Below are 14,008 nucleotides of genomic sequence, written 5' to 3'. Positions count from 1 at the left end.
TTCGAGGTCAATCTCTTTGGTTTGGGGTATGAACAGGAAGTAACATCTGTAGATCTCTGAACATAAAGATACATTACAGATGCTGACCTTTAGGGTTACAAAGAGATACGTGAACAGAAATCTCAGAAGTTGTTGAAAATAGCATAGCACATGGTTATTATTAGTGAGAGATGGTACATTCATTGCAGTCTGCAGTTGAAAGGCAGAGACTTGCAGCTTGTGAATATAAAATAAAGAGTAGTTGTCTTTGGTATGCTGTAGCCTCAGATGACTTTTGTCTCTAGCAAGAGAAGACCATCACCGGCTGGTACAGTCGATACTCATTTTCTCATCTACAAAAACTTAAAACCTTGGTGAGATAATAATAAATGGTGTTCTGCAAATGTTGGTAGGCCTCAGGTAATAAAGTAAATGAAACAGAACAAAAATATAAAAATTGCGTGAAAAAAACAGTTGTTGGAGAAGAATAAGACATTTCTTTTAAAGTTGTTTTCTAAATGGAAATGGTAATATACATGCTATGCAAGAGATGCAGGACAAAGTCTTCCCTTTTTCCATGTCAACAGAAGATTGATCCAAGATACATGGGGTGATTTCTTTATGTTAAAGGAGAAATATGTTTCTGGAGACACATAGAGTGGGTGATCCTAGTCTGTATGCTGCACAGTATCTGTTTCGCTAGCATCTATTTCCAGGAGTTCCAGTATTTTTCAAAAATGTCTGGAGGCTTAGTATAGAAGATAAAAGTCTCTAGAAATAGGTCAGTATCCTGGATGGGGATCCCTGATGTTATTTATCAGGGAATACTTCTGAATAAATCAGGAAGTCTAATAAAACTAGTGATAATTGGCTCCTTTGTATATAAGTTAGATACAAAAAGAATAGCTAAAAATTTCATATAGATTAGACTTCCTGCGTAGAACTTGTTTGAAGAGGTTTGTTTTTGGAAACGTAAAAGTTTCATAGTTTTTCTATGTAATAGACAGTTCCTAATGACATTCCTTGTCTTCCATGTCTTCACTCTTTCGCTTCTCAAATCTGTAATTATTAATGAAACACCTCAAAGGAGACCTTGATTTTCATTGGAAAAAAAAAAAGTTGTTCTGTGATTCAGTGTCACTCTAATCATATAAGTTATCTTTGAAGTCATAGCAGCATAAATTGTCATGTAGCAAAAAAATCTTTATAATATTCTTTAGTATTTCATTACCAAGTACATTAAAGTGGTGCCACTTTTAAATAAAGGAAAATGCAAGAAGAAATTATGTCCATAAGGTCACGCCTATTTCTATCAGTCTCTGCTGTAAGGAATTCAAGTTCTGACATAAACCCATTTGGGGTTTAACTACATAATTGTTTTTTTGTCTTGAATTAAGAGTGCTCTGGTCAACAAAAATTTGAAATCTGTAGATTTTCATGAAGCCGTTGAAAGTAATGGTCACCACATAACTGTGTCTGCTGAGAAAAATGCAAATTTCTTTGTTTTCCTAAGTAGCCAGGATTGGAAATCTCTTTCATTGTTTCATTTTTTTTGTTTTTATTCAGCCTGTGAGATTTCAGGAATTTGCAAAATTTGAACTCCAGCCACACTCTTCCAGCATTATCAGTACAGTGTCCACATCTGGATTCCAGACAGTATTTACATGTGCTGATTTTTTCAAGATGATATTTCCTCTATGCGCAGTGCTGTTCGCTGCCTAATTGTAGATAATTTATTAACCATATGGAATAAAGTGATAACTTTGTTTTTCAGTAAAGTTTAATTTATTGATATAAAGCACAGAGATATTTTGCTGTGACTATCAAAATACATTTTTACAAAATCAACATTTAATTCTCCTTCAGATTAGAGAGTTTGGGATCAGAACACAGTCCTGTTCCCTGGTGTACAAGCAGTAAAAATCACAAAGCATTGTCAGATCCTTTTGCACTCCTAAAATAGGAATTTATCAAAGTTTTCACCTTCCTATTGTCTTGAATATGGCGGTTGTTCATGCACCTAAGAGTGACTGCACCATTTCAAATGCTGTCGTGTACCATAGCTGTAGCCATAAAGCCCTTACTGGTAAGCAAATCATAAAGGCAGCAATTTTAAGATATTATTGGGTTGTAGGAGATAGTATTTTGTTCTTCCAACACAAACATTTGTGAAAAGCTCTTTCAAACCCAAATTTTGGAGAAGATCTGTAAATGTATTTTGCTTTGTAAGAGTCCTGGTCTGTGTCCTATGGTATTTCGCACCGTGCTACTTTTCTTCAGTTTCTTTCTTTCTGAACAGGTAGGAAAATCTAATTTTTTGCTTCCTCAATTGAATTATTTCTGCAAAGAATTCTTAACCCTTGTACATACTTCAAGCAAAAGTCAGAGGATAAACTATATGCATTCCACTGAAGAGAATGTCTTAAAAGGTGCTGTAATTCTTAGATAGAAGCTTTAATATACAGGCATTGGATATTATTTACTATCTTAACATATTAAATGTAATTACATAGAAGACCATGTATTGATTTTTAAGATTAATTTTTCGGTAATTTTTTAGAGCTTGAGAGCCCTTGGCCACCATGGAAAAATAAAGGAACTTTCTGTATCAGAATGCAAAAACATCAGTGATACTGGGATTCAGGTAAATCTTCACCAGTTTTCTTGGTATTTCCTGGAAGCCTCTCTATTTCTTCAAAGTAACCATGTCCAAAACCTGATCTTATTTTACTCTGTATGTCATCATTCATTCTTCATTACACTGTTTTACATTCTCACTCTTACAAATGATTCTCCCCTTTCATTCCTTTCCATTTTTTTCATTCCTTTCATGAATTCTAATGTCTTGAATTCTGCCCTCTGCTTGACTCTGAAATTCACTCCACAAGAGACTTAATTCCTAATGAATTGTACTGTGCAAATTGCAATCTAAATGGCTGGTACTGTTATTTCTTTCTGGCTCTACAAATCCTTCACCAATTTCTATCTAAAACATACTTTTCCCATCGCTACTGTGGGCTTTCAGGTCTTGCTTTCTGCTTCTTTAGTCTGTCATTTGTTTCATGCCGTATTTAGATGACAGCATGCCTAGCTCAATGGAATAGTTGAATTTCTTTTAGTCTGTTACACTTGGTTCATCATATGCGGCTGATATATTGTTACACATCATTATCTGTTAGTGACACAAAAATATGTCTCAATATACCTCTAAAGGCATATTTCTTACCAGCATAAATGTTATGATTATTGTGATTAAAAATAGCAAATTATATTTCAATAAGTAATGCATGTGCATCTTCTTCAGATTGAACAGATGTCTTAGCTGTTTTATGGGAAAAATAGCACACATTGCACTGTGTCATTATTTGAATAAAACCTTTAAAAATGTCCTATGAAAACATCAAATGTATAATTTATCCATATGTAATGATGAAACTAATAATCTGCTAGAAATTGGACTAAATGTGTTTTAAGCTAGATGTTTGAAATGCTGACTTCTTATTCTGAAGATATCATCATGCTGACAGCAAGACATCTATTGAATCTCACTAAACTTTATTTTTTCCATTGTTTTTCTTTTTTAAATTATTATATACAGTGGTTTTGAAAATCAAATATTGGATTTGGGCAATATAAAGCTAGATATTGTTCTTAAAATAAGAAGATTGAGTCTGATCTCAAACTTAGGCTATGAACTTAGAAATTTCCCAGGATCAATAATCTTTATAAAGTAATCAGAGAGGAAATTAATTAATTTGTAGAAAGACAACTTACAAATTGAAGTTGCCACAAAGGCAATTATTTACATTGATGCTAAGTTATGAAGTTACACAGTGAGAAAATACTTTTTCTTTTGAATACTCACCAATTATCATAGAAATGTTCATCCTAATACAGTATTTTAATTTCATTTCACAATGCTTATAAATTTTACATTTCTGATTTACTGACTCTTGCTTTTTTTAAATGAATGTCAACAATGAGACTTGCCATTCAAATATTTATTAGACTTACACTATCATCACAGCAGTAACTACATACTAAATTCTAATTTATTAGTACTCATTGTCTTGTTTTGGTAAAATCAGTTACTCAGTGTTACTGTAATTCTTTTTATGGGTAAAGCTTAAAGGTTAACGGTTGGACTCGATGATCTTAAGGGTCTTTTTCAACCTTGACGATTCTATGATTCTATGATTCTGTGATTCTATGATTCTATGAAAGCATTGCACTGGAAACTGGAAAAGATTCAGAGAGGGTAACAGGAATGATCAGAGGTATGGTGTAATCTCCATAAAAGGAACAGATAAGTAAGCAAGGAACCTGCGGTCTGGAAAGGAGATGGCTGAGGGAATACGACGGAGATCTGTTCAATCGCAAGTGGCATGAAAAGGGTGGATAGGGGTCAACTTTTTGCTGTTTACTTCCATACGTAATCTAATGCACATGAAATGAACCTAGTTTGAAAATTCAGAATGAAGAAAAGGAGATGACTGTTTCCAAAATGTGTAGTTAAACTGTGAAATTTCTTATCATAGGTTGCTTGAAATTTACCTAAATCCTTATGGAGAATTGACAAATTCAATATGATTGCATAGATTTACTGCTTTGTGTTTCAGAACAATATAAGAAAGAAACACTAGTTGTTAACTTTACAGCAGAAAAAAGAACTATCCATCTTGTTAGGAAGGAGAGAGGATTTACATCCAAATAAGAGCACTTGTTTCTGTAACGGAGAATTGTTCCTAACCATATGTAACAGAAATGCTTAAATCATGTTTGTTAATGGTATCAATTTCATGCCCATAAACAGCTGCAGATCGTAAGGCTGCAGGTACAGGCAATGCCATCACGTAATCCCAGTCTTCAGCTTCTACATTTTTTCCATTATAAAGCTCTAACATCCATCATTTTATAGCCATGTATTGTAAAAATGAGTCAGTTGTTGCTGTACCACAAGGGATGCATCTGGATTGAATCTTGTTACCCAACATACACGTCAGGCCATTAGGATTTGCTTCTTTAGGAATAATTCTGACTTGCCTTTCATGAACGTTCTGTGTGAAGGTCCATGTTTTTAACCAAAACAAGGACCAAATATGTACATCTTGTGTACCTCACGGACCATCATGTAGCGCCAGCGCTGTTGCTCTCAGAAGAGAATATTCACTTCTGCGTTGTGCTATGCTTATGGCTGAGAAGCTATTTCAGTGGCCTCACTACATAGAGGAAGTTCAAAAAAAGACTGTGAAAAAAGAAGTGTTTATGCTTTCCTTGTCTGCCATATGAATTTGAGCTTTTTGAGGAAGAAAGCATCAGCAGGGAGTATGTGTAGGAGTTACAGAAGCCATGTTGTCATGGATCTAGGGAGGGCAGGAGAAAAAAGAGGTAAGAAAGTAATTCAAAACAGCAAGTCCTTTTTTGTAGGTTGAATCTAAGGATATTATGGAAAATTTGTAGAGAGTAACCCGATTGCATGCTGCACATCTTGGTTATCCTTTGATTATATAAAGAATATTTAAATTATGTGAAAAGAAAATGCATATTAAGAGGACTTTACTAACACTGTTAAGGTAAATTGCTGAAAGTTATAAAATGCCAAAAATAATGCTGACTGTACAGTGTTAATTGATTTACATGTTCCCAGGCATTGTAACAGTATGTGAATGCTTATATGATCACATATTTTATAAATAGGATCTTTGCTCATTCATAACTCAGATGATGCTCACTTAATGAGCAGCAATTTAGTATTTTATATTTTCATAGAATAGAACCATAGAATCATAGAATGCTTTGGGATGGAGGGGATGTTTAAAGCTCATCTAGTCCATCCCCCCTGCAATTGGCAGGGACATCTTCAACTAGATCAGGTTGCTCAGAGCCCCGTCCAGCCTGGCCTTGAATGTTTCCAGGGATGGGGCATCTACCACCTCTCTGGGCAACCTGTTCCAGTGTTTCACCACCCTCATTGTAAAAAATTTCTTCCTTCTCTCTAGTCTGAATCTACCCTCTTTCAGTTTAAAACCATTACCCCTTGTCTTATTGCTACTGGTCCTGCTAAAAAGTATGTTCCCATCTTTCTTCTAAGCCCCCTTTAGGTACTGAAAGGCTGCAATAAGGTCTCCCCACAGCCTTCTCTTCTCCAGGCTGAACAACCCCAGCTCTCTCAGCCTTTCCTCATAGCAGAGGTGTTCCATCCCTCTGATCATTTTTGGGGCCCTCCTCTGGACCCGCTCCAACAACAGCTCCATGTCCTTCCTGTGCTGAGGACTCCGGAGCTGGATGCAGTACTGCAGGTGGGGTCTCACCAGAGCAGAGCAGAGGGGCAGAATCCCCTCCCTCGACCTGCTGGCCATGCTCCTTGTGATGCAGCCCAGGATACAGTTGGCTTTCTGGGCTGTGAGCGCACATTGCTGGCTCATGTCCAGCTTTTCACCCACCAGTACCCCCAAGTCCTTCTCAGCAAGGCTGCACACAATCCCTTCATCCCCCAGCCTGTATTGATACTGGGGATTGCCCTGACCCAGGTGCAGGACCCTGCACTTTTCCTTGTTGAACCTCATGAGATTCACACAGGCCCACGTCTCCAGCCTGTCCAGATCCCTCTGGATGGCATCCCGTCCTTCAGGTGTGTCAACTACACTGCTCAGCTTGGTGTCATCTGCAAACTTGCTGAGGGTGCACTCGATCCCGCTGCCTATGTCATTGATGAAGATATTGAACAGCACTGGCCCCAGAACGGACCCCTGAGGGACACCACTCGTCACTGTAATTTTCATTGATGCTTGTGTGTGTCCTCAGGTCTTATTTACACAGAATTAAAATTGTGCAAATAAGTTAGAAAATGTTATTTCCTTCATATAGTATTCAGTTCTTTGTAGTGTCTAAATGTTTTGCAAACATTATTTATCTTCACAAGCTCTTCTGTTATTTTCTTTATAGGCATAGAACCAGGGATACAGAGATGAAGACAGCAAACAAAGCTCCATTTCCTTTGATTGCAAATATAATTTTAGTGCTATTTGCAAAATAATTTAGGGGTAGACTTAAAGTTAGGAGCAAATACAGAACCTAACTTTGAAGGATATTTTAAATATGTATGCAGATAAACTATGCCAGTAAAAACAAGATAATCGTATCTCACAGGCATTGAAATCTTGGCTTCAGCTTGTGCTACATACCCTAGCTGAGAATGTAGTGATTAAGTCATCACATCTGAGGCCTAATTCTGAAGGGAGTGCAGCTTCTCTTACACAGGGATAAAAAACATTCAGTTATTGGGTTTAGAATATTTCTGTATTGCAGGTAACAGCCTGTAAAGCTAGCAGTGAAATAGGAAAGCGACAGAAGTCAATTTTTATAAATCCTGAATTGTTCACTCTAACCAGTCCTAAGTTGAAGCATTCACATCCTGCTATTTGTAAAATAAAACAAGCCCAAGCAGCAGTGACTTGCTACAGCTAAACTGATAGATAGAAAAAAAGAGATGAGTGAGGATAGACAAAAAGTACTAAAATTCTGATCCATGAAACAAATTTCAGACTTAAGTTTCTCTGCATCTGTTTAGGTAAGACTTATGAAAATCATGCACAATCACATACTTTTTGGTCATCAAAGAGCTAACATTTACCAGTGATCAACCATATGTTAGTGCCTGAGTTCCTGTTTTACATAAGGAGAAAATAGCTATGTGTCAATGGCAATAGTCTGGTTACTGTGGATTTTTTTTCAGAATGATAAATATGTAGTATTTGTGCATGATAAATATGTGCATTTGTGTGTCTCTGTGTGCATGCACATATGTTATTTATCCATGTAGCCCTTAGTCTGTTTACCTCAGGACTAATTATTGGAAGTTTGGAAAAGCTTTGTGCAACCAGGGTTTTTTAGTCAACTACTATATAAGTAGTTCCTTCTTTCCCCTATAGAGGTAGAATTTTCATTCCAGTAAATGACAAATTACACTGGCCTTAGGCCAAGATTAGCAGGCCTGGAAGATCAGCTTAGTGACAAATTTAAGGCCTCTCACCATCGTTCTAGGCTGAACATCACAGAAGAGGAGAGAGTCTCACTGAAGCTAAAGCTTTGCTTGAGCCGCAAAATATTCTGTGATGCTTACATCATGGCACCATTAGGTGAAGAAATACAATTTTAGGTTGTTTGGTTCTTGAGTCAACAGATCTTCAGGGTCTTCAAGAGAAGGTTTCCACAAACACAAATTATGGTCTACCTTCTCCTTTGCTTTGTAGGCCTAGAAGTGATATTTTCACGTTTGAAAAAGATTCAGGCCAAAAGGTAGACAAAGTTTCAGAGTGCAAAGGAGAAAAGTACATTTTATGAATCTATGTGGCCTTTCATAGGAGCTTCATTGCAAACAGTAAATGTGCATAATATGCCAAAGTTATAACTACCCATGTTGCATGAGAAGCAAAGTTTTATGTGGGATTCTCTGATGCTATTTAAAATATACACTTCAATGTCCATTTTGCAAAAAATTTTCATTCATATGATCACCTGTCAGAGGCGCAAGTATCAAATGTAAGATGTAAAATACATTACGACATTGAGTTGGTCAAATTGTCCCTTTGGTCTTTTCGATTGGCCTTGTAGAAGAGAACATGGAAAAGGTATTCATGTAAAAATTAAAAAACACATGTAGAAGCTGGAACGTCTTAATAGTAGTAGTAGTAATAATAATAATACCTTACACCTATTTATCACTTGCCATCTGCAGGTCACCAATATGTTTTGTAAACAGCTCTTGCAATTTCATAATGTGTGAAGTTATCTCCACTCCATTTTATAAGCTGGGAAAGGTCACTGAACAGTTTGGTCTGTTTTTTCCCAAAATGATCTGTTTTACAGGGCGTACAAAAAAGCTAATACCTGAGTTACAAAGGTGCTGGAACTGAAGTCAGTGGGATCTGCAAGTGCTTATTAGCTCTAAAAATGAGGATAGAAATTGTAGTCAACAGGTATCACAGCAGGAATTACATGGCACTTCAGTCACAGTTAACTGGCCTGAGCTCCACAGAGCGAATCAACACCTGGAACTCCCAAGTGACAGTCCTGAGATTCTTACCCATTCCTTTCCAAGAAAATAATGTAATTTATACAGATACAGTTGTTTGTTCATTTTTGCAAAAAAAAAGAGAAAAGTTAATATACCCAAAAATGGGCATTTGCAGAGGGTAGAAGAATAAATGCTTTTGGAGCTGGTCCTTTAAGCACAAACCTTTAGGTTCTGGGTTGTGCTCAATTTAAAGAACTCAAATTCAACATATTTTAATATATACAGTGGAACTTACATGAATGTTAGTCTAATGAACACATAGTATAATATATAAGCAATGGAAAATAGCCTCTTTTAATGCATCGCTTCTTTTTCTAGTGACATTCACAGCCAACGGCTGAATGACTTCACTACTAATAAAGGGTACCTAGAAAACTGAAGTGCCTGAAGTAGATCAAAGGATTGATGTAAATATATCATAAATTGAGAAAAAATAGAGTAGGCATGCCACCTAAGAATGATTGCTTTGTCACTCTTTCAGGAGTTCTGCCAGGGCACAAAATCCCTGGAATACTGCCATGTCTCTTACTGCCCTCAGCTGACGGATGAAGCTGTGAAAGCAATGGCATTTCACTGCCACACACTAACATCTGTCAACATAGCAGGTTGCCCAAAGGTATGTATAAGAAATGGGGCAATAGTTCTGAGGTTGCTATTGCAAAGAGGTATTTAGTATTTCATTCAGAAATTCTACCTGCTGGCCTCTGCGTCTTGTCACAATTCTACAACGTACTCAACTAATTTAGAAATCAGAGCTTAGGTTCAGCTGACTTTCCATGAGTTTTAAGTTCTGGGACTTGGTTCTTGAGAGTGTTTGGTGTTCTTCTAATGGTTGCAGTTACAACATAAAGGTGTCAGAGCTGGATCAGGTAAAAGTTTGTCTCGCCAGGGGTTGATGTCTAGGGAAGGGTGAAGAGAGAAGGGCTTTTAGTGATACTTCCTGCAAATTCTCTCTCAGCTTCTGGTGTTTTGGGTGCTTCCAAAGGGTGATCTCTTTGTTTTAATAATTCTAGGTATTTTCATTCACGGAAAAAGTTGTTGTAGCGTTACTTTCATCACTATCAAGTGGGAATACACTAAGTTTATTACTAGTTTTGGAAAAGTTCATCTTGAGCTAGCCTTTACAATTTCATCATACTCATTGGACCAGTTTCCTCCTCTTTTCGAACTGACGTACCCAATATCTTGTTTCCTTCCACAATAGGTCTGCAGCCATCGCTTGTCCCTGCCTTCCTCCTCTCCAACACCCATCTCCATAACCCTTGACTATCCTTTCTGCCCGCCACCCCCCCCTCCCCCCAGTCCTCATGTCCTTTTATTCACTGCAGTGACTGAACACCTTAGCCTCCTGGCCAACTGGTTTGAGCTGACCCAGCTGAGTAGTTAGCCAGCCCTAAATTATATGTATTCTGATCGGTTCATTAGCCTTCCAAAAGTTCATAAGTTTCTCAGCCTCTAGGCCAAACCCCACAGGCTGTCTGTCAGATCTGGCAGGCCAAGGAAGCTGCTCTGTGTCTTACAATAGCCCCTGGTTTATATCTTACAGATACCTACTGTACAGCATTAATTATTATATACATGAGTCTCAACCTCCTGTATCCTTTGCTTTTAAATAGATATTAAGCTATTTTCCCATAATAACTGATAATAGAAGTTGTGCATGGAGATCTTCCCAAAGTGGTTGAAGTTAGGTAGTTTTGCTAACAGTCAAAAGCTGCCATGCTTTCCATTATACCTTATAGACTAACACAGAAAAAAAAACAACCCCAAAAAAACTATAAAATGGCAGGCTGGAAACTAGGAGAGTTTCTGATTATCAGAGCAACGAATTGTAAAACAGCATCCTGGGAAGGGAGACGGGGGCAAAGTATTAAGGAATGTTAGGATGGCTCTTGATAAGGGAATGAACTGGGTCATATTTTGTAGTTCCTTCAAATGGGAACAAGAAGTAGACTCAGTGACCTAGTAATACCCTTCCAACGCTTTGTTCCTAGATGGTATCTTTTCTTTAAACAGTTATAGATAGTATCTTTTCTTTAAACAGTTATAAACCCAATCTGTTAACTGCTAATACTCTACTATTTTCAGAAAAGAACATCAAGACTCTTTCAAATAAACCTACACATAAGTTTACACGTCTTTTTTTGTCTTGAATCCAGCTTGCAACTCCATAAAATGAGATGGGTACACCTGCGGATGTTAAAACTAATGGGTCTTTCAAATCCTTTGGCAATCCCAAGTGTAAATTGAGGGGATCCAGCTGCTAAGTAAGGAAATATTTTCCACTCAGATACTGTTTAAAAATGGTCAGGAGATTAAAGTAAGAATGAACCTGTTCCAAAGGTCTGACAGTCATGTCCTGCAATATCAGCTATATTTTATTAAAAAAAAAAAATCATAGCAAGAGAACATGGAAAAAATCAATATATGAATACATGTCCATTAAGAATGTTTTGGCATGTGCTATGCAGGTTACTCTAAAATTAGAAGAGCTTATCACTTAATCATATCTACTGGGGCAAATTAATTGTCTTTGAAGAAACTCCACTCAGTGAAAGTGCAGTGAGCTTCCCTGTCACGTTTCTGTATACCTAGGACAGGTACAAGTCATTTTGCAAATGCTGATACTAAAATATTCAGCAGTGCAGTTCTGAGTCTTACCCAAGGAATGAACCTTATTCAAGAGTAATTCTTATTTCACAGGAAAAAAATGAAGTTGCTGTGGGAAACATATCCTACACATGAAAAAATATAGCAAGAACTGAAAATAAATCTCTGGTTAAATGAATGAATCAGCTATTTAAATAGCAAAGTTCTGAAGACACAGTTCAATGGACGATGAATTCTGTAATTCAGTCCTCTAAAGGGAATAGGATTGAGTGTACGATGAATGTAGATTTCTCTTAAGTGCATCTCATAACCGAATACTGAGATCAGTTAGCAACTTTGGTTTATTTCAATAGGCATATTAATCTATTTATTAATATTTTAATCTACTTATTAATCTATTGCAGATCTACTATTGAGCACATAGCTAAATCTGGAATAAGCAAAGCCCAGAATTACCTCTATATTCCAGGAGGACTGTATCATGAGACAGTGTGCTAATTTTCTGTTCCACGACCCAAGGACCCAGCTTCATCTTGCCTGCTTGTCCCCTTTAAGATTCTCATGAGATTGGCTGTTTAATGCAAGTGAAACCCTCATCTCTCTTTCCACCATCCCACTCTGCTGATTTTAATCAAGTCTCTTTTAAAGGTCTTTAGCATGTCCCCCCTTGATTTTTGGTCCTGACTGAACAAGGTAATTGAAGTATGTACAGAATTTATTCCTGACTGTTTCCACTGAGGTCAGTGGAGCAATGAAGTAGCTTGCATGACTGCTTATGTGCCTTAAAGTGTCCGTCTCATGTGTTTCTCAAATGCGACTTCCAGCATTAATCGCAGTGAATGTCAGTTCAGAAAAATGGAATTGTGAGGTGGAACTAAGCAGCTCTACTTCAGGGCTAAAGAAAAACAACTATACATTAAAAAGGTCTTGCTGTGAAACACTCATTTGTAATAGAGAACTGAGATACAAAACTGCTATAGCTGCACTATAAGTGCAGCCTAAGAGTTTACCAAGAACAATGCAATAGCAGGTCAGGCTAAAGGCTTATATGTGCTACGTGCAAAATGATGAGGTTGGGAAAGTTAAACCATTGTGATTAGGTGGAAAAAATCCCACAATACTTTAGACTGTACTGGAATCACAGTTAACTAATACCTAATAGGCTCCTGATATTTAAGTGACGGTTCCTGTAGAGCCTCTTCCAGAGATTCAGAATTTTGCTGTGCCAGAAATTTTACTTCCATGAAGTGTTTTAAAACATAGTTTTCCAACAGATCAGACACTAAAATTGTGCTCTGTGTTTTTTTCTTTCAGTTATTCAATAATCTTCTAACTTCTGTGTGTCTTGTTGCTTCATTTACAGATGACTGATACCTGTATCCAATACTTGGCTGCAGCCTGCCATTATCTCCACTTCTTGGATGTCTCGGGTTGCATTCATCTTACTGACAAAGCACTGAAATATCTTTGGAAAGGTTGTAAGCAACTCCAGATTCTGAAGATGCTGTACTGTAGAAATATTAGCAAGTAAGAGGATATTTCCTAATCTTAATTCAGAGGTGGTTGTGAACCCAAAAACATGTGGCTTTTTTCTTCATTGGCATCATGTTGCCATGCTAGGTATCTCTCTTGAGCCATCTTGCTCCTTTATCTGGGGGGTGTCCACACTGCTGCCTTAGGGTTCCTGTGGCTTGGTGTGGGTATCTACATATTCTAGTGTCAGCCAGAAATGAAGGGAAATAGAGACTCCATCTATCTTTATGGTGGCCAACATCCTGTTACGGAAATTTCTGCAGACACAGGATAACACCTCAAGGGCATGTGGGAACATGAGGGAGAAAAACAGGCTGGGCCTAATGCTCTCAGCCATCGCACTATGTACTTGAGCTCACTCTGAGGGTTTGTGGGAGCCTGTTTCCCCATGACTGCATGTCAGTATACGGCAGAAGCAGATTTAAGCATTGATGTGGGCCTGTGCTCAAAATGCAGCATGGTTACAGCGAATGAGTGAAGGTATCATAAGCATAGTTTCATGAAGTACAAGTGAAACATACTTGTTATGTATCTACAATTGGAAAGAACAGGTCATCTACCACAATGTAATCCAACTTCCCTACTGGTGTAGGTGGACCCAGCCTCTTGATTCCCCATGGCATTTAAAAGCCAGTCAGTTCTGGTCAGGTTTAGAGCTGAATTTTCAGCTCTGTGTCTCCAAGATGCAGATCTGATGTCCGTCACCCTTCCATGGGGGTTAAGAGCATCACAGACCAGGAGCCGTACACCTAGAACTGCACAGTGGCCGGACATGCCAAAGGGACTGAAACTGTTTGGAAGAGAACTAAA

General features: G+C 37.6%; 1 protein-coding gene across 5 annotated transcripts in view; it reads left to right on the top strand.

Annotated features, from left to right (window-relative positions):
• Positions 1–14,008, top strand: part of FBXL13 (F-box and leucine rich repeat protein 13) — a 93,764-nt gene that overhangs the window by 73,584 nt on the left and 6,172 nt on the right. For 4 of the 5 annotated variants that reach the window (XM_087767569.1, XM_087767568.1, XM_087767570.1 and 1 more), the window contains 3 exons: positions 2,540–2,623; positions 9,537–9,671; positions 13,029–13,192. In XM_087767569.1, coding sequence (XP_087623695.1) covers positions 2,540–2,623; positions 9,537–9,671; positions 13,029–13,192 — 383 coding nt within the window. The remainder of the gene's footprint in view (positions 1–2,539; positions 2,624–9,536; positions 9,672–13,028; positions 13,193–14,008) is intronic. The other variant, XM_087767571.1, reaches the window with a different exon arrangement.

Source organism: Nipponia nippon, unplaced genomic scaffold (assembly GCF_047370975.1).
Source record: "Nipponia nippon isolate SJK-2023a ecotype South Korea unplaced genomic scaffold, ASM4737097v1 scaffold_3, whole genome shotgun sequence".
Taxonomy (NCBI): Eukaryota; Metazoa; Chordata; class Aves; order Pelecaniformes; family Threskiornithidae; genus Nipponia; species Nipponia nippon.
The sequence above is the reverse complement of the archived record's forward strand: the minus strand, read 5'-3'. Positions and strand labels throughout refer to the sequence as shown.